Consider the following 19,994-nt stretch of genomic DNA (forward strand, 5'->3'; position numbering starts at 1 on the left):
CTACCACTTACTGTGACCTCGAACACTTCATTTAATTTCCCTAAGCCTCAGTTTTTACATCTGTAAAATGCGAATCAGTATTTGCCTCCCAGAGTTGTTTTAGATAACATATGGTGTCTCGGCATAAAGTATTTATTAAAGAAACCCTCTTTTACCTGTCTTTATTTTTTTGGATATGTTAGGGTCTGCTCTGAGGCATCAGTCCCCAATATTTTCTGTCACTAGTGACCGGTTTAGTAGAAGACTATTTTTCCCAGGGCAGGGGGAGCTCGGCAGTTCAGGCGGCAACGCGAGAAATGGGGGAGCGGCTCTGCTTCCACCACTAACCTTCCCTGGCCCTGGAGTAGCGAACTCCTGCTCTAAGATACCTCTGATCCGCCGCCTCAAAGCCCTAGCCCTCGGCGCTTCGCCAATTCCCAGCAAAGGCAAAACCCGTCCTTCCAGCTCCCAAGCCAAGCTTCTGCCACAGCCTCCCTGTAACACCTTAGCCTCCGGGTGGGAGCCAACCACTACCGCCGCTTTCTTTCGTCTCCGCCCTCCGCCCCCCGCAGCTGTCGTAGCGTCACTTCCGCCGGAAGGTACGGGCACAACTGCGCGGTTGGCGCGAAAGTCGGTTCGCGGTTCGGCAACTTCCGGGTCTGCGTTTGCTTTGGTCGGGGGCGCCGCTGGGTGCGGCGGGTGTGCGCCGGGCTGGCGCCCGACCCCAGCCGCAGTCCCGCGGGCCGCGCGGCCCCCTACTCGCCGGCCGGAGATCCCCTGGCTCCACCGAGGTGAGTGAAGCTCAGAGTGAGCACCCAGCTCCCTCCTCACCTCGTGAGGGGGTGGGGAGGCGGGGCGGGGGAGGGGTCCTCGACGCCGCCTCTGGCCTTAGGGGCCCTGGATTCCGGACCTTGTAACCGGCCCCCGGACCGGTGGATGGGACACCAGAGAGCACGTGACTGGGGCTGGACCGATAATCGGACTTTTCCCTGGCAGCTGGGGAGCGAGAGCGTCTGGCCTTTTAGGGCCCTAACTTGGATGGCTGGCTTTCATGTTTATATTTAAAGTTCATTTAGTGAGGGCTTAACCTATGTCGAGGGCCGCAGATGACCTCAGGGACCTTAATCGTTCTGAGCATTCTCAGGCTAAATGAAATTGAATGGCCATCGGCTTAGGAGACTTAGAGCTCCAGAGCAAAGGTCCTGGATGAATTCAGTTTAGCAACATTAATTTCGTATTTTGATTTACGAAGACTGGTTGTTGTCATCTTTTCCCTTGATTTTGTCCACATTCCACTGTTTCCTACAAACCATAGTAAACGAATTCAAGGGCAAGACCAGAATGTTTGTCCTTCGGCATTCTTATTTGCGCAGAAAAACAGGTGCTTTAAACCTTTAACTTTATATGTAATGTGTTTTTGCTCTTGTTAATGGTTCCTTTATTTTGACAGTTCAGAAATGTCCAAAAATGACAAAGAACCGTTTTTTGTGAAGTTTTTAAAGTCTTCAGACAATTCTGAATGTTTTTTTGAAGCTCTTGAGGTAAGACTACTTGACAATGTCTTGCTGTGAATTCATTTTCTTGTTTCTAGTGTTTTTGACTTAGGCCTTTTATGTCTTAGTCATGGTTATTTTATTTTCATAATAGTTTTACTCTAGTCTACATTCGTAGATATCTCATTGTTAACACACTTTTGAATTGATATTAGTATATCATGTATTTTGGGGGGCTTGAAGTCTTTACTGACTTTTATATTGAAAGTGATGGGCCTACTAGTCTTAGAAATTAAGTAGTTTTCTTTTGTCTACTAACCATAGACCTTTGTGTGTTGAAAAAACTTGAGGTAGTCATATATTGGTTACACTTCAGTTTTTGTTTTTGTAAATTGTTAAAACTATGTTTCATTATATAGTTTCATGTGGGAGGATGTAGGGGTAGTGTCTCCCCTAGTAGCATCACCGTGGCCTGAGAAATTGGACCCCAACTCAGACTTACCAACTGGAATCTACTTTTTAACAAGATCTTATGTATGTTTAAGAAACACTTGTAGCACGTTTTTCTTTAAAGTTCATTCATTCAGCAAATAATTATTGTGTTCATCATCCGATAAGCACTGTTCAAATACTTGGGATACACAGTGGTTTAGATAATGAGAGCAGGCAAAGATCCATACTTTCTCAGAGTTTACATTCTGGTCTAGCTAGAGGAAATAAACTAATCAGATATATAAGTGTGTGAACTATATAGTATGTTAAAGGTGCAAAGTGCTGTGGGAGGAGAAATGGGAAACAAGTTAAAACATTCCAGAAGATGTTTGTTAAGGAAGAAGGGAAGTTTACAATTTATTTTAAATATAGTGTGATATATTTTGTGGAGAAGTTGGTATTTGCAAACACTTGAAGGAGGTGAGATAATGAGCCATGTGAATATGTGGGGAAGGTTTCAGTTTCAGGCAGAGGGGATAATCATGCACAGGCCCTGGGAAGGTGCTTGCAGTGACTGTCCTGCTTTATTGTGGCTCAAGTGTAGTGTGAACAGGAGATGTGGGATGAATGCTAAGGTTTGCTTCAGAGAGTAAAATAAAGAAGTAATGAGGGCCTTGTGGTCTCTTTTAAGGACTTTGGCTTTTTCTTCCGGTGAGATGGAGAGCCACTAGGGGAGTTTAATCAGAAGAGTATTATGAGCTGACTTACTCGTTTTAAAAGGATTACCCTAAGTATTTACTGAAAGGACTTCAAAATTTGTTAAAATATTTGAGTGCTTATTGGGAGCCAGGATATGTTGCCAAACAAGATAGATCATGAAACGTTCTTCCTACAAGGGAGAGAGACAAAAACAGTGTGTATGTATGTATATATAATATTATACATATTATATATGCTAGTATACATAATACTACATCTGTGTTACTTTCTTCGTAAAATTGGGAAAGAATATTTTAGAAAAGTGGGGTCAGGAAAATCATCTCTGAGGAAGTGACATGGGAGCAGATGCGGTTGAAGTGAAACAAGTCAGGTGAAGTCCTGGGGGAAGAGTATTCCAGGTAGCAGGGGGAGAAAGCAAAACCTCTAAATGAGGTCATACTTAGCTTGTTCCAGGTCTGGAAAGAAAGCATGAGTGGCTAGAGAAGAGTAAGCAAAAGGGATTAGAGGAAGAAGTAAGCATGGGAAGACAGAGACAGGCAAGGGCCAGACTCTGTGGTCTTGTAGGTGATTGTAAGAAATGAGGATTTTATTCTGAGTGTGGTGGGAAGCTCCTGGAGGTTTTGACCAGAGTGACATGACCTGATTTGTATTGTTGAAAAGATTAGTAGCTGCTGTGTGGAGAATAGATTTAGGGCAAAGGATGAGAAGGAACCCCTTTGGAGACTCCTGCACAGGCCCCGTGAGAGATTATGGTTCCTTTTGATAGGAAGAAGGCTGGATTTGAGATGGATTTTTAAGATAAGAGTTCATAGGACATAAATACAGGTGAATAATTTCATATGCATTCTTATTTTTTCTTTCAGTCAATAAAAGAGTTCCAATCAGAAGAATATCTTCAGATTATTACAGAAGAAGAGGCATTGAAAATAAAGGAGAATGATAGATCACTGTATATCTGTGACCCCTTTAGTGGTGATGCCTTTGATCATCTCAAAAAGGTTTGCTAACTTTTAGTGTGTTCTTTCAGGTACTGTTTTTGGTTTGTTTTTGCTGGACATAAGTTCTTTACTGGTCATCATGTATTTTGTATATTATGAATTGAGAGGAATCTTTTGGTTTTGAAAGATCAGAATAGTATTTTTAAAGTGTAATTATGTTCCAGTAGGCTTTGGTTGGGCTTCCCTGTGGCTCAGACAGTAAAGAATCCACATGCAATGCAGGAAATCTGGGTTTGATCCCTAGGTTGGGAAGATCCCCTGGAGGAGGGCATGGCAACCCACTCCAGTATTCTTGCCTGGAGAATCCTCATGGAGGAGCCTGGCGGGCTACAGTCCATGGCGTCACAAAGAGTCAGACACGACTGAACGAGACTAAGTACAGCACAGAACAGACTTTGCTTAATATGTGATTTTTATATTTCAGGGAATTTAACCTCACTAAGTATAATTTAACCCTATAGTAATGAAGTATTTACTGATGAAGTTCTAATGTACTTAAACCCAGTTTGATTGTAGAGTAAGAAAGGATTTGTTTCCTTACTGTCTTTACTGTGTGCTCTTGAATTTTAGTACCTGTGCTTTGTATAGGGTATGAAAACTTATATGCTAAAAGGAAGCGAATTGGGGATGAGCATTGCTAATATATCATTGAGCCATCTTATTTCTTTTTGTTGATTCTAGAGTCTACTGACTCATTACTTTTTTGGTGTCTGGACAAGAGAGAAGCATTGAAATAAAAGTAAACTGGCTATAATTCCATCCAAATTACAAAGAAGTGACTCTTGTTTGAAGGAGAAGAAAACATAGAAGAGTAGCTAGATGCAGTACTATACAGTATATGGAAGGTCTGTGCCCATGTTTGCCAAAAGCATTATTGGTCTTACCCTCCTTTTGGAAATAACACCTCTTGTCAGATAGAAGCAATAGCATTGAATACTCAGTTTTCTTATGACTGACCAAAAAGATAGAAATAGACATTTACCCTGTAGACATTTACATCAGTTATGTTTTGGTAACTTTGGCAACTGTAGGCTTTTTAGTCTGGCCTGGATGTGCTGATGTTGAGCAAGATTGTTAACTTTTCTCAGTTATCAATGAAAGTGATACCTTACGAGAAGTTTTTGTGGGCCTTTCTTGGAAAAACACTGAGTTGTGAACAGTGTTTAAAAACGAATGTAGAAACTACCTAGGGTTATGCTTTTTTTGTAGCATAATAGGTATTTTAGAGGGGAATTATTTGGGTTCTTACACTTCACTGCCTCATTGGCTGGGTGCTTCATTTGAACAGTAAAGGTAGATGTTTCCTAAATATTATGGCATAAGGCTATTACTAGTATCCCCTATTGCTAAGATTTTGTTTTGGAGATTAAAATTTTAATGGCAGTTTAGAGTGAGTGTAACTTTTGGAGCTTATTTCTTTTGATAGCCTCCGTTGTTTGATTTGCTTGTGTGTTAATGTGTGGTATGTCTGAGAAATTATATAACATGTGTTTGTTTTTTTAACAATTTGGTGGGTTTTCTGCAGTGATCAACTTCTCTAAAGAATTGGTAAATACAGTGTTACAAAATATAATTTTCTAAAACCGTCTCTTCCTACTTAATAATCTTTCCTTGTTTTTGTAGCTTGGTTGCAGAATTGTTGGTCCTCAAGTAGTCATATTTTGTATGCACCACCAGCGATGTGTCCCAAGAGCTGAACATCCAGTTTATAACATGGTTATGTCTGATGTAACCGTGTCCTGTACAAGCCTGGAAAAAGACAGAAGGGTAGGTGTTGCTGTATTAAGTGGACTATCGTCAATATATATTTGCACACTTAATTTTTCACTGTATAGGGGATGTTTTGGTGCTTATGACATGTAACAGAGTCTAGATGATATTGTATGTCTTTTTTTTATTTATTTAATTGGAGGCTCATTACTTTACAATATTGTAGTGGTTTTTGCCATACATTGACATGAATCAGCCATGGGTGTACATGTGTTTCCCATCCTGAACCCCCTCCCACCTCCCTCCCCATCCCATCCCTCAGGGTCATCCCAGTGCTCTGGCCCTGAGCACCCTGTCTCATGCATCAAAGCTGGACTGGCGATCTGTTTCACATATGGTAATATACTGTTTCAATGCTATTCTCAAATCATCCCACCCTTGCCTTCTCCCACAGAGTCCAAAAGTCTGTTCTTTACATCTGTGTCTCTTTTGCTGTCTTGCATATGGGGTCATCATTACAATCTTTCTAAATACTGTATATATGTGTTAATATACTCTATTGGTGTTTTTCTTTCTGACTTACTTCACACTGTATAATAGGCTCCAGTTTCATCCACCTCATTAGAACTGATTCAAATGCATTCTTTTTAATAGCTGAGTAATATTCCATTGTGTATATGTACCACAGCTTTTTTATCCATTCATCTGCTGATGGACATCTAGGTTGCTTCCATGTCCTGGATATTGTAAACAGTGCTGCAATGAACATTGGGGTACACGTGTCTCTTTCAATTCTGGTTTCCTTGGTGTGTATGCCCAGCAGTGGGATTGCTGGGTCATGACTGAGCAACTGATCTGATCTGATCTGATGGCAGTTCTATTTCCAGTTTTTTAAGGAATCTCCACATTGTTCTCCATAGTGGCTGTACTAGTTTGCATTCCCACTAACAGTGTAAGAGGGTTCCCTTTTCTCCACACCTTCTCCGGGATTTATTGTTTGTAGACCTTTGGATAGCAGCCATTCTGACCAGCGTGAGATGGTACCTCATTGTGGTTTTGATTTGCATTTCTCTAATAATGAGTGATGTTGAGCATCTTTTCATGTGTTTGTTAGCCATCTCTATGTCTTCTTTGGAAAATGTCTGTTTAGTTCTTTGGCCCATTTTTTGATTGAGTCGTTTATTTTTCTGGAATTGAGCTGCTTGTATATTTTTGAGATTAATTCTTTGTCAGTTGCTTCGCTTGCTCTTCTCCCATTCTGAAGGCTGTCTTTTCACCTTGCTTATAGTTTCCTTCGTTGTGCAGAAGCTTTTAATTTTAATTAGGTCCCATTTGTTTATTTTTGCTTTTATTTCCGTTACTCTGGGAGGTGGGTCATAGAGGATCCTGCTGTGATTTATGTCAGAGTGTTTTGCCTATGTTTTCCTCTAGGAGTTTCATAGTTTCTGGTCTTAACATTTAGATCTTTAATCCACTTTGAGTTTATTTTTGTGTATGGTGTTACAAAGAGTTGTAGTTTCATTCTTTTACAAGTGGTTGATCAGTTTTCCCAGCACCACTTGTTAAAGAGATTGTCTTTTCTCCATTGTATATTCTTGCCTCTTTTGTCAAAAATAAGATGTCCATACGTGCGTGCGTTTATCTCTGGGCTTTCTATTTTGTTCCTTTGATCTATATTTCTGTCTTTGTGCCAGTACCATACTGTCTTGATGACTGTAGCTTTGTAGTATAGTCTGAAGTCAGGCAGATTGATTCCTCCAGTTCCATTCTTCTTTCTCAAGATTGCTTTGGTTATTTGAGTTTTTTTTGTATTTCCATACAAATTGTGAAATTATTTGTTGTAGTTCTCTGAAAAATAATGTTGGTAGCTTGATAGCGATTGCTATAGATTGCTTTGGGTAATACACTCATTTTCACTATATTGATTACTAAGTCACTTCAGTCATGTCCGACTCTGTGCGACCCCATAGACGGCAGCCCACCAGGCTCTCCCGTCCCTGGGATTCTCCGGGCAAGAACACTGGAGTGGGTTGCCGTTTCCTTCTCCAGTGCATGAAAGTGAAAAGTGAAACTGAAGTCGCTCAGTCGTGTCCGACTCTTAGCGACCCCATGGATTGCAGCCTAACAGGCTCCTTCGTCCATGGGATTTTCCAAGCAAGAGTACTGGAGTGCGGTGCCATTGCTTTCTCCGTTTGTTTCTTTAGGTAGATTTATTCCTAAGTATTTTATTCTTTTTGTTGCAATGGTGAATGGAATTGTTTCCTTAATTTCTCTTTCGGTTTCTCGTTGTTAGTGTATAGGAATGCAAGGGATTTCAGTGTGTTAATTTTATATCCTGCAACTTTACTGTATTCATTGATTAGCTCTAGTAATTTTCTGGTGGTGTCTTTAGGTTTTCTATGTATAGGGTCATGTCATTTGCAAACAGTCAGAGTTTTACGTCTTCTTTTTCCAATCTGGATTCCCTTTATTCCTTTTTCTTTTCTGATTGCTGTGGCTAAAACTTCTAAAACTAGGTTGAATAGTAGTGGTGAGAGTGGGCACCCTTGTCTTGTTCCTGACTTTAGGGGAAACGCTGTCAATTTTTAACCATTGAGGGTAATGTTTGCTGTGGGTTTATCATATATGGCTTTTATTATGTTGAGGTATGTTCCTTTGGCCGCCTAATGTGAAGAGCTGACTCATTGGAAAAGACCCTGATGCTGGGAAAGATTGAAGGCAGGAGGAGAAGGGATGACAGAGGATGAGATGGTTGGATGGCATCACCAACTCAATGGACATGGGTTTGGGTGGACTCTGGGAGTTGGTGATGGACAGGGAGGCCTGGTATGCTGTGGTTCATGGGTTCGCAAAGAGTCGGACACGACTGAACTGAACTGATGTTCCTTCTGTGCTTGCTTTCTGGAGAGTTTTTATCATAAATGCATGTTGAATTTTGTCAAAGGCTTTCTCTTCAAAATTGAAAGCAGTGGACTCTTTTATTGCAAACTGGCTACTTAAAATTTTTTGCTTTGATTTTAAAAGGAAACTCACTTTTTTCTCTGTATTATCAATAAATTTGTCTTTGAGTCACCTTTTTCCACCATAGTTAATCTTTTAAAAAGGATTCTGAGATTTACACATATTTTTTCTATATTCAGTATGTCATTTGTATATTTTTAAGTATGTGCATCAGTTCAGTTCAGTCGCTCAGACATGTCCGACTCTTTGTGACCCCCTGGACTGCAGCATGTCAGGCCTCCCTGTCCATTACCAGCTCCCGGTATTTACCCAAAACTCGTGTCCATTGAGTCGGTGATGCCACCCAACCATCTCATCCTCTGTCATCCCCTCCTCCTGTCTTCAGTCTTTCTCAGCATCAGGGTCTTTTCAAAATGAGTCAGCTCTTCGCATCAGGTGGCTAAAGTATTGGAGTTTCAGCTTCAACATCAGTCCTTCATAGTATATTAAAATATATAGTGTTCACTGTAGAAGAAAAATGGTTAAATTCATGGAGTTGCAAAAGACAGACATAGGAAAATAACGTGCATAAAGGTAATTCTAAAATTTATACTTTATATTTATCTTCTAAAAAATAACTTCATGAATTATTTAACTTGTAGTGATGAGAAATATTTGTGTGTTCAAGCTAAGAACAACAGTGTTTATCGGACATTGTATTTAAAAATGGAAGAAATATTGTTTGATTCTGTATTAATTTTCTTTTGGGGCTACAGGAAGAAGTTCATAAATATGTACAAATGATGGGTGGACGCGTATACAGAGACCTTAACGTATCAGTAACTCACCTTATTGCAGGAGAAGTTGGTAGCAAAAAATACTTAGTTGCTGCAAACCTAAAGAAACCTATTTTGCTTCCCTCTTGGATAAAAACACTTTGGGAGAAGTCACAGGAGAAGTAAGAGATATTTTAGATATTTTCTAGATTTGAATAAGTGTTATCATTTTGGCATATTATGGGTTTTCATGGGGGGCGGTTTATGGTATCCGTTTGGGTGAACTCCGGGAGTTGGTGATGGACAGGGAGGCTTTTGCATGCTGCAATTCATGGGGTTGCAAAGAGTTGGACACAACTGAGTGACTAAACTGAACTGATGGATTTGTTATTTGGGACAAAAATTGGATCATTACTCTTTTCTCCAATGAAAACAAAAGATAATCTACAAGTTCTTATTATCAAGGTATAAGTTGTTAGGTAGACTGGGCTATGGACTTAACATTTGCTACGAGATAATAAATTCTTTGGTAATAGAATTGTTTTCAGCAGTGAACAATGATAAAATAGTTGAGAGAATCTGTGTGGCAACTGTAGCTTTTATGTTGCATTATCTTTCAATACCATGCCCTCATGTTGCTGCTGCTGCTGCTGCTGCTAAGTCGCTTCAGTCATGTCCAACTCTTGTGCAACCCCATAGACGGCAGCCCATCAGGCTCCGCCATCCCTGGGATTCTCTAGGCAAGATCACTGGAGTGGGGTGCCATTTCTTTCTCCAGCCCTCATGTTAGGATGGAGAATAAATTTTAGCCACTTTGGTATTTGTATTTCTTCCCAAAGGGAACATATTTAAGGTTGAATATAAACATATATAACCCATTAACTGAGATGTAATTATTCAGTAAATGTTAATTAAGCCCATTTTATGTACCTGTCCTGAACTAGGCATTAGGTAACTGGAGAGCAAAACAAGACATCATCCCTGGCCTCATAGAGCTTAGAGCCTATTTCAAAAGATAGAATTGAGTCTCCCTTAGAATTCGATTAACAACCAATACGTATTTAGTTACCACTGTTTAAATTAAGTAGGCATTTTCCAGTCTTCCTTTCAGCACCATCCAGCATATTCTAAACATGTCTCTATATTGGCATCATCATCATTCCTAGCCTGTTTCATGAGTACATCTACCTACCAGGGCAGCAGAATGATGATATTTTTGTTGGCATTCTGCCAAAAATCTTTGCTTATTATTTGTATAGTATAATGGAAGAATTAAAAGTCTGTCTTTTTAGTAGGCAACCAAAGAATCTTTGAATTTTTAGTTAGAATTTTAGACTTATAAGTTTGGAAAGTGCACTGCTTTGACCAGCATGGATTTATAGTTAACTGAAATATATGTATTTTTTCACTTAAAACAGTTTTATTTGAGGCTCTGAAACATTAATTTTTTTAGAGACATGGTTTGAGCTAGATGAGCAGTTAGTATAATTCTAAGTGTGCTTGTCAGTTTCCCTTAATATTGATCAAATTCCTAAAAAATGAGGAAAACATTAGTGTTACTTCTGTTGTTTGTCATTCTTCTGATAAAGTTTAAACTACCTGGTATTTTGATATCTTAATTTACGGGTTTTTTGTTTTGTTTTGTTCATTTTCCCCAGGAAAATAGCTAGATATACTGATATAAACATGGAAGACTTCAAGTGTCCTATTTTTCTTGGTTGCATAATCTGTGTGACTGGCTTATGTACCTTAGACAGGAAATCAGTTCAGCAGCTAACAGTAAAGCATGGAGGACAGTACATGGGACAGTTGAAAATGAATGAGTGTACACACCTCATTGTGCAAGAACCAAAAGGTAAAACTGTTTCCCAAATAGATGATAGAATATCTTTTACTTCTGATATTTCATAAACATGCACATTTCTTTTTTCTTTATTTTTGGCTCTACTGGGTCTTGTTGATGCATAGGCTTTTCTCTAGTTGCAGCAAGTAAGGGCTGCTGTCCAGCTGGAGTGGCTTCTCTAGTTAAGTGGCACAGGCTCTAGGGTATGTGGGCTTTAGTACTTGCAGTTCCCGGGCTCTAGAGCATAGGCTCAGTAGTTGTGGTTCACGGGTTTAGTTGCTTCGCAGCATGTGGGATCTTCCTGGACTAGGGATTGAACCTGTGTCTCCTGCATTGGCAGGTAGATTCTTTACCACGAGCCATCTGGGAAGCCCTCTAATAATAAATTTTAAAGGCTTGGCTTCATTTTTAATTGAATGAATTATCCTTACTGAGTAAACTGCAAATTTTAACTTGAAGATACACCTTGAAGAACATGAAACTACTAAAAGAAAAATATATTACCAGGAAAAAGAGTTCCTTAAAATTGCAATTAATTTTGGCGTTCTATAACCATTATAACTATTCTGGAGAATATTTTTACTGATTCTCTGAAAATATATAAAAATTGATGAGAACAGAGTTGTATTAACATTTTTATTGTCTCTTTTTACCTACACAGAGAGTTTTTACCTAGATATCAATGTTGTTTTTTTCTTCCTAGGTGTGACTGTGAACAACTGTAATTGCAAAAAAAATTTTTACATTTTATATTAGAAATATGTATTTTGAAACTACTTTCCAAAATGTTTTATTGTATCATGTCACCTTTGTTTCCATCTAAGCGTATTCATCCTCATATATCTCTATAAACTATAAATATACTGTTATCCCTTAACCCTATTCCTTATAGTATGAAACTGAGGGTCAGAGTCTCCTGAGCAGTAACTGCTTTAGATAGAATGGTTTCTTCAGAGTGTCAGAGCAATTTAAATACTTGTGTTAAGTAGGAATTGAAGTATATATACACATAAATATATGTATATGTATATATACACACAGTAATTAGTTTAAAAGTGAAAAGTGTAAAACCACTAAATTCTGTGAGTTATCCACATGTTACAGATTAAGAAGCTGGTTTAAAGAACTTAAGAGATGGAAGCTATATTCAGAAATTTTATTTCAGTTACCCCAGTAATGGCTTCTGTCTCTGCAATTTTGTAAAAGATAAACCCCTCACATAGCATGTGTATTTAACACAACACACATAAAATATAATTGGATAATAACCTAATATATTGCCTTTTAATACACTGTATAACATACCTTTGAAGAGTAATTGCTGGTAATTTTAATTTTGTTTCAGGTGAATTTTTTTCATAAGCTTTCATATAAATATTTCTGCAAAGATGGATTTTAATGGCTTGCATTTCTCTCTTTTTTAATTGACATAATAGGTCAAAAATATGAATGTGCCAAGAGATGGAATGTACACTGTGTGACCACGCAGTGGTTTTTTGACAGTGTTGAGAAAGGTTTTTGTCAGGATGAATCCATATACAAGACAGAGCCTAGATCAGAAGCAAAGAGTATGCCTGATACTTCAACTCCTACTGGCCAGATCAACACAATTGATAGTAAGTCTCTTTGGGATTAAGCAGTCATTTTTAAGACAGTTTTCTGTGTAAGGATTGATTTGTTAATAGGATCAATGAGATACAGTAGAGAATTCTCTCTTTTCTTACTTTGTTTCCAGGTGTAATTGTATAATAAAATAACCAAATTATATTAAAAAAAAATTAGTCCAGAACTTCTGCTATTTCATTTTCTAATGAATACCTACTTTCTTTCATATCCTTATATAATGCACAAGATAGTTAAAGAAATTAAGAATATTAATAAAGACTTAAGGGAATTAAGTTTTTAAAACTTGACTGGCATGTGGATATTAGTCCTATTTCTTTATTAGTTTGCTACAGTTGTTATAGATCATCTGTATTCATATAAAATTTAAAAAACATTTCTGTTTTGGAAGTACCATGTATACTTGTTGTTGGCAATATTACAAATGTTACCAAATTTTTTTCCAATATAACCTTCCTGGACCTTGAAGTCAGCAACTTCAGATTTTTATTGGAAGCCAGTCACTATTAAGAGAATATATTAAGTATATTTTCATTAAAATGAAGCTTAATTAGATTCATTTTCCCTTTTCATACTTGACCCCCAAGATTTCAGTAAAGCCACTTAAATTTTACTTTAGAGATTGTTCATGGCTCTTCTGGTATAAGAAAAGTTCACCTATAGGAAAATATGTGATTAGTTATTTTATTTCCATAAATTTATGCATCTTTGTTTTTAATATGTAGGTCGTACTCTTTCAGATGTCAGCCATATTTCCAACATCAATGCAAGCTGCATAAATGAATCAATATGTAATTCAGTTAATAGCAAACTGGAACCTACAATTGAAAATCTGGAAAATTTGGATATCAGTGCATTTCAGGCACCTGAAGATTTATTAGATGGTTGTCGGGTATGTCTTTATTATGTAATGCACTAAGCGATAATACACGTTGGTACTTGTAGCTTCACTCTGAAGACCCTTCAGAGTTGGGCTTGCTCCTTACCTACAGAAGCCCACCACTCAAGCTAAGCAAATGCACTCATTAGGCCGTGTTTGTCTTTTAGCTATTAGGGTCTCTTTGCTTGGGATGTACCTTTATATGTCATCCATTAAACTTCATATCATTTTTCAAATCTTCTTTGAACCCTCCTAACTACCTTAATCTTCCCATGTACTGTGGGGGTTTTTTTGGCTGCATTGGATCTTCATTGCTGTGATCAGGCGTTGTCTAATTGCTTCAAGCAGGGGCTGTGGTTCATTGTAGTGCCTTCTCTCGTTGCAGAGCCTGGGCTCTAGGAGCACAGGCTTCGGTAGTTGTAGCACACAGGCTCAGTGTTTGGGGTAAATAGAGTTAGTTACTCTGTGGCATGTGGATTTTTTAGACCAGGGATCGAATCCCTGTCCCCTGCATTAGCAGTATGGATTCTTAACCACTGGACCACCAGGGAAATCCTATCTACTGTATTTTGAGACCATTTAGTTTCTGAACCACTTAATGGATTTTTATTTATAATTGTCATTTATTGTTTATAATAAGTGAGACACTGTGCTGATTATTTCATATACATGTTAGTATGTCATATATAATCCCATTTAATTCCCACAAATAACTCAAATGGATATTATTGAGGCTGAAACTCAGAGGATTAAAGTTCTTGTCCAGAATCTCACAGACAGTAAGTAACTAGCCATTTACTCCACAAAGCCTGTATTTCTAAAGATTAGGTACACCACTTTGTTTAATATCTCTTGGGCTATTTAATTTTTTAGTGTCTGAGTAACTGTCTAATAAATGCCTTGATGGTAACATCTTATATATTTTTTAGAACTACTTAGTATATTTCTTGCTTGTAGACTGAATAGGCTATGCACTAATTCTCAAGGAGTTAGTTAACTAGTTAACTAGTTAAAGTTAAGCAAAGACTTAACTTTCTTATTTTAATCTTCAGGAAATTGGGCAAATTACCTTCCTTTCTATACTTTTAAAACTTAACAGTTTATTAATAGAATAGGAGGTGTTGTGTAATCTTTTATCTAGACTCTACTAATTCTGGATGTGACTTAATTATTCTTATAGGAAATGTATGATTACTCATTTTTGTTAAAATGTAATCTAGTGATGGAGGTTATTTAGTTTGGGATATAAATGCAGTTTGGAATAGATTAAGACATTTTAAAAGATCCATTTTGTAAAATAGAGAAGAAGAAGGTACAATATAGTAATATTGATTAAATTGATTTCCGTTCAGTTCAGTTGCTCAGTCATGTCCAACTCTTTGCGTCCCCATGGACTGCAGCACACTAGGCCTCCCTGTCCATCACCAACTCCCAGAGTTTACCCAAACTCATGTCCATTGAGTTGGTGATGCCATCCAACCATCTTATCCTCAGTCATCCCCTTCTCCTGCTTTCAGTCTTTCCCAGTATCATAGTCTTTTCCATTGAGTTAGTTCTTCACATTAGGTGACCAAAGTATTGGCGTTTCAGCTTCAATATCAGTCCTTCCAATGAATATTCAGGACTGATCTCCTTTAGGATTGACTGATTGGATCTCCTTGCGGTCCAAGGGACTCTCAAGAGTCTTTTCCAACACCACAGTTCAAAAGCAACAATTCTTCGGTGCTCAGCTTTCTTTATAGTCCAACTCTCACATCTCACATGTGCACATATTGATGGTTAAAAATAAGTTACTGAATATGTTTCATCCTCAAAGCGTTGTGCTTAGCTCTTTGACCTAATTTTTTTTGTTTAATAAACTATGAAAACTGTATTTCAGTATATAAGGAAGAAAACTGATTTAAATAGTCTAAGTTGGACTTGCTTGGTAGTCCAATCATTAAGAATCCACCTCCCAGTGCAGAGGACACAGGTTTGATCCCTGGTCTGGGAAGATTCTTCAGTGGCTCAGCAATAAAAAATTCACCTGCAATGCAGGAGACGAGGGTTTGATCCCTGGGTTGGGAAGATCGCCTGGAGTAGGAAATGGTAACCCACTCCAGTATTCTTGGCAGTAAAATCCCATGGACAGTGGAGTGAGCCTGGCAGGCTATATACAGTCCATAGAGTAGAAAAGATTTGGACACAAACTGAGCACGCTCGCACTCTGAGGCTTCCCATGCCGTCAGGCAGCTAAGCATATGTGTCACAGCTGCTGAGCCCGCACACCCTAGAGCCTATTCCCTACAAAAAGAGAAGCCACTGCATTGAGAAATCTGCACATCCTCACGAGTAGCATCCACCTGCCACAGCTAAAGAAAGCCCTCGCGCAGCAACGAAGACCCACACCACCAAAGAAAAAGCCTAGTATGTTGAAGTGGTCATGTGGTTAATCATTGGTAGCCGACCCCAAATTTAAACCTAGATTTTCTGAATTCACATATTTAACTCCAGTTTATTTCAGTAATTACTTGGAAATTTACAAGTAGTAAGACCAGTTTAAGAAGCTACCTACATTTTAGAAATTGCTGTGCACTAATATTCAGAAGATATTTGAATTATTCTGGTTTCTATTTTATTTAAATTTTCAGTACTTATCAGTAATGGGTAATAATGTTATGGGATTGTGAAGAAGTGATAAAATTTAAGAATTATTTAGAAATCAAAGTTTCAGAATATACTTCTTAATATATTTAAAATGTAAATGTAAAGGTTGCCTTATTTACACGTAATGGGTTTAGATCACACTTTCAATAAATAGATTTCTATTGAGAGAAATAGGCCATTTTAAATGTGTTAATCTAAAGCCAATTTTTTTTTTTTTTCATTGCAGATCTATCTTTGTGGTTTTAATGGCAGAAAGCTAGATAAACTGAGAAGACTTATTAACAGTGGAGGTGGAGTTCGTTTTAATCAGCTCAATGAAGATGTAACTCATGTTATTGTGGGAGATGATGATGATGAATTGAAGCAGTTTTGGGATAAATCAGCCCACAGGTTTTTTCAGTTTTTGATTCAAAGCAATTTCTACTCTGTAATGATTTTCCTTAAAATTGCATATCCTGGCAGTTATGGAAACTGCATGGTACATGGGATAATGGTATTTATGGTTTAAACTAATATATAACTGTACTGTTTTTGTAGGCCGCATGTAGTGGGAGCAAAATGGTTGCTAGAGTGTTTTAGTAAAGGCTACATGCTTCCTGAAGAGCCATACATCCACGTTAACTACCAGCCAGTGGAAATTCCAGTTTCAGATCCACCTGAAAGTAAAACAGCCCTTTTGAAAAGGAAGAACAACGGCTTCTCTAAGAGTGACTTTGTTCCTGAGGAGAAGCATGAGCAAGCTGATGAAGATCTGCTCTCTCAGTATCAGACTAATAACCCCACAGTAGGTAAGAAAGAATGACCAGTGTTAACAGTCATTAAATATTTTGGTAACAGAATACATACTTATGTGATTTCTGCCGGGTTCTTTAGAATTTAGGTTATACTAACCTCTTTCTTCCCTTGAAGTTTTATTTGTGTTACTTTTTTTTCTTTTAAGCAGGCAAGGCTAAGAGATTCTAGACTTTCTGAGTCCCTTTTTTCTCTTCAGTTCACCTGTACCTCTTGGGTCTGATTTTTAAATACTGTCACTTGGTTTGTGTGTTTGTAACATCCTGAGTTTATTACAGGGGTCAGTTCAGTTCAGATGCTCAGTTGTGTTTGACTCTTTGCAACCCCACGGACTGCAGCACGCCAGGCTTCACTGTCCATCACCAACTCCTGAAGCTTGCTCAAACTCACGTCCATCGAGTTGGTGATGCCATCCAACCATCTCATCCTCTGTTGCCTCCTTCTCCCGCCTTCAATCTTTCCCAGCATCAGGGTCTTTTCCAATGAGTCAGTTCTTTGCATCAGGTGGCCAAAGGATTGGAGTTTCAGCATCAGTCCTTCCAATGAATATTCAGGACTGATTTCCTTTAGGATTGACTCGTTTGATCTCCTTTCAGTCCAAGGGACTCTCAAGAGTCTTCTCCAATGCCACAGTTCAAAAGCGTCAGTTCTTTTTATGGTCCAACTCTCACATCCATACATGACTACTGGAAAAACCATAGCTTTGACTATATGGACCTTTGGTAATGTCTCTGCTTTTTTATATGCTGTCTAGGTTGGTCATAGCTTTTCTTCCAAGGAGCAAGTGTCTTTTAATTTCATGGCTGCAGTCACCACATGCAGAGATTTTGGAGCCAAGAAAATAAAGTCTGTCACTGTTTCTATTGTTTCCCCATCTATTGGCCGTGAAGTGATGGGACCAGACGCCATGCCATGATCTTAGTTTTTTGAATGTTGAGTTTTAAGCCAGCTTTTTCACTCTCCTCCTTCACTTTCATCAAGAGGCTGTTTAGTTCCTCTTCGCTTTTTGCCATAAGGGTGGTGTCATCTCCATATCTGAGATTATTGGTATTTTTCCCGGCAATCTTGTTTCCAGCTTGTGCTTCATCTAGTCCGGCAAGGTATTTGTTACAAGGTATTTTAACCTTATAACAAATGCCTATTAGTTTGTAATTGTAGCTTTAATGAGTATAATGCTGCACTGTAGACTACTGTCTCAGGATGTAGTCTTCTCAGTGTGCTAAACACAATTGCCAGTGAAAAGTTGTAAACAGCATTTCTACTTTTTAAATACTTTTTATTATAGAGTATTTAATTCATCCAAAAAGATATAAAGAATAATTTAACAAATAACCTTATACTACTAATCTAACTGTTTAAAAACTATAGGATATTCTGTTTGGTCAAAATTCTCCTGTGAATCCATCCTCATTTTCTTAGTAGTTGATAACATATATATATCTGTAAGTAATATACACACTGTTTTGTTTTGTGTGTATTTTAACTTACATAAATCGTACATGATATGTACTCTTTTGCTGCTGCTGCTGCTAAGTCGCTTCAGTCGTGTCTGACTCTGTGCGACCCCAGAGACGGCAGCCCACCAGGCTCCCCCGTCCCTGGCATTCTCCAAGCAAGAACACTGGAGTGGGTTGCCATTTCCTTCTCCAATGCATGAAAGTGAAAAGTGAAAGTGAAGTCACTCAGTCGTGTCTGACTCCCAGCGACCCCACGGACTGCAGCCCACCAGGCTCCCCGTCCACGGGACCCTCCAGGCAAGAGTACTGGAGTGGGTTGCCATTGCCTTCTCCCTAAACATGCAAGATACTCATCTCATCCTAGTAACTGGTTATGAATATATCACACTGGTATATGAACAATGCCATAGTTTATCTATTGCCCTTCCTGAGGAGATTTTTATTGTGGTTTTTTTGTTTTGTTTTCTAATAACAAACAGTACTGCTGAAATTGTTCTTGTGTGTGTCTCTGCACGTGAACAAGAATTTCTCTAGGGTGGGATGACTGATTCCTGGGATAAGTATGTCTTCTACTTTCTTACATAAAGCGTATTGCTTTCTGGAGTGTTTTAGTTTACCACTTTATACTAGAACAATAGTAAGTGTTCCTGTTGTTGCACATCCTTTTAACATTTAGTATTTCAAGTATAAGGCTTGAAATTCTTATTAATTTGATGGGTATAGAGTGGGATCTCATTGTGGTTTTAATTTTATAACATTGCTAATAAGGTAGAGCATCTTTTTGAGTGTTATTTGGCTATACTTTTGTTTTAATTAATTTATTTTTTATTGAAGAATAATCACTTTACACAGTTTTGCTGTTTTCTGTCAAACCTCGACGTGAATCAGCTATATGTATACATACATCCCCTCCCTTTTGAAACTCCCTCCCATCTCCATCCCCATCCCACCCCCTCTAGGTTGATACAGAGCCCCTGTTTGAGTTTCCTGTAAAGTAGGTTTTTTAATCCATTATTTTGTGGTTTGTGTTTTTTCTGTTTTATGTAAGTTTTCCTATCTGAAAGTCATAAAGTTGTATTTTAAAAGTCTTAAAGTTTTGCTTTTTCACATTTCGTCTTCAGTCCACATGGAGTTGATTTTTGCATTTGATAAGAAGCATTCAAATTATCAGTGTAAATAATCACTTATTCTCAAACTTTTTTGAATAGGCCATCCTTTGTCTACTAATTTGCCCTCTTGCCCCTGTCATTTATTAAGGGTCTGTTAAGTGGGGACCTGTGTTTAGGCTTTTTATTCTGTTCCATTGAGATACTTCACTGATAAACCATCTTATTTTAATAGCTTTTGTAATATGTTTTGATATCTGAAATGTCAAGGCCCTCCAGTTTCCTTTACAAAAGTTTCTTACCTATTCTTGAACTTTTGCTTCTATATAAATTTTTAAAATTAATTTGTCAGTTTGAATAAATCTGAATGGGAATTCGGTTGGGATTGTACTGAAATTATTTGGAGCAGGATTGACATCTTTACAATAAAAAGATCTTCCTGTCCATGAATATAGAATATCAGCATACAGTTTATGTTTTTCAATAAAGTATAACGAGTCATAAGATACTAGACATGCTATGTTACAACTATCCCTAATTTTTTGTATTTTGTGTCTGTTCATTTGATATTTTAATTCTTAAAATTATATTTTACTGAT

General features: G+C 38.0%; 1 protein-coding gene across 4 annotated transcripts in view; it reads left to right on the top strand.

The window, feature by feature from the left end:
• Positions 1-627: 627 nt before the first annotated feature.
• The window catches only part of TOPBP1 (DNA topoisomerase II binding protein 1), a 70,981-nt gene continuing 51,614 nt past the window's right edge, over positions 628-19,994 (top strand). Inside the window, exons 1-10 of one of the 4 annotated variants that reach the window (XM_005201960.5) lie at positions 628-770; positions 1,430-1,520; positions 3,488-3,622; positions 5,246-5,389; positions 9,049-9,230; positions 10,707-10,903; positions 12,328-12,507; positions 13,255-13,406; positions 16,267-16,430; positions 16,578-16,828. In XM_005201960.5, coding sequence (XP_005202017.1) covers positions 1,437-1,520; positions 3,488-3,622; positions 5,246-5,389; positions 9,049-9,230; positions 10,707-10,903; positions 12,328-12,507; positions 13,255-13,406; positions 16,267-16,430; positions 16,578-16,828 — 1,489 coding nt within the window. In that variant the 5' untranslated portion in view covers positions 628-770; positions 1,430-1,436. Of the gene's footprint in view, positions 771-1,429; positions 1,521-3,487; positions 3,623-4,303; positions 4,468-5,245; positions 5,390-9,048; positions 9,231-10,706; positions 10,904-12,327; positions 12,508-13,239; positions 13,407-16,266; positions 16,431-16,577; positions 16,829-19,994 lie in introns of those variants that run through there. The other 3 variants (XM_059886074.1, NM_001206766.2, XM_059886079.1) reach the window with 3 other exon arrangements.

The sequence above is a fragment of the Bos taurus genome, chromosome 1, assembly GCF_002263795.3.
Source record: "Bos taurus isolate L1 Dominette 01449 registration number 42190680 breed Hereford chromosome 1, ARS-UCD2.0, whole genome shotgun sequence".
Classification (NCBI taxonomy): domain Eukaryota; kingdom Metazoa; phylum Chordata; class Mammalia; order Artiodactyla; family Bovidae; genus Bos; species Bos taurus.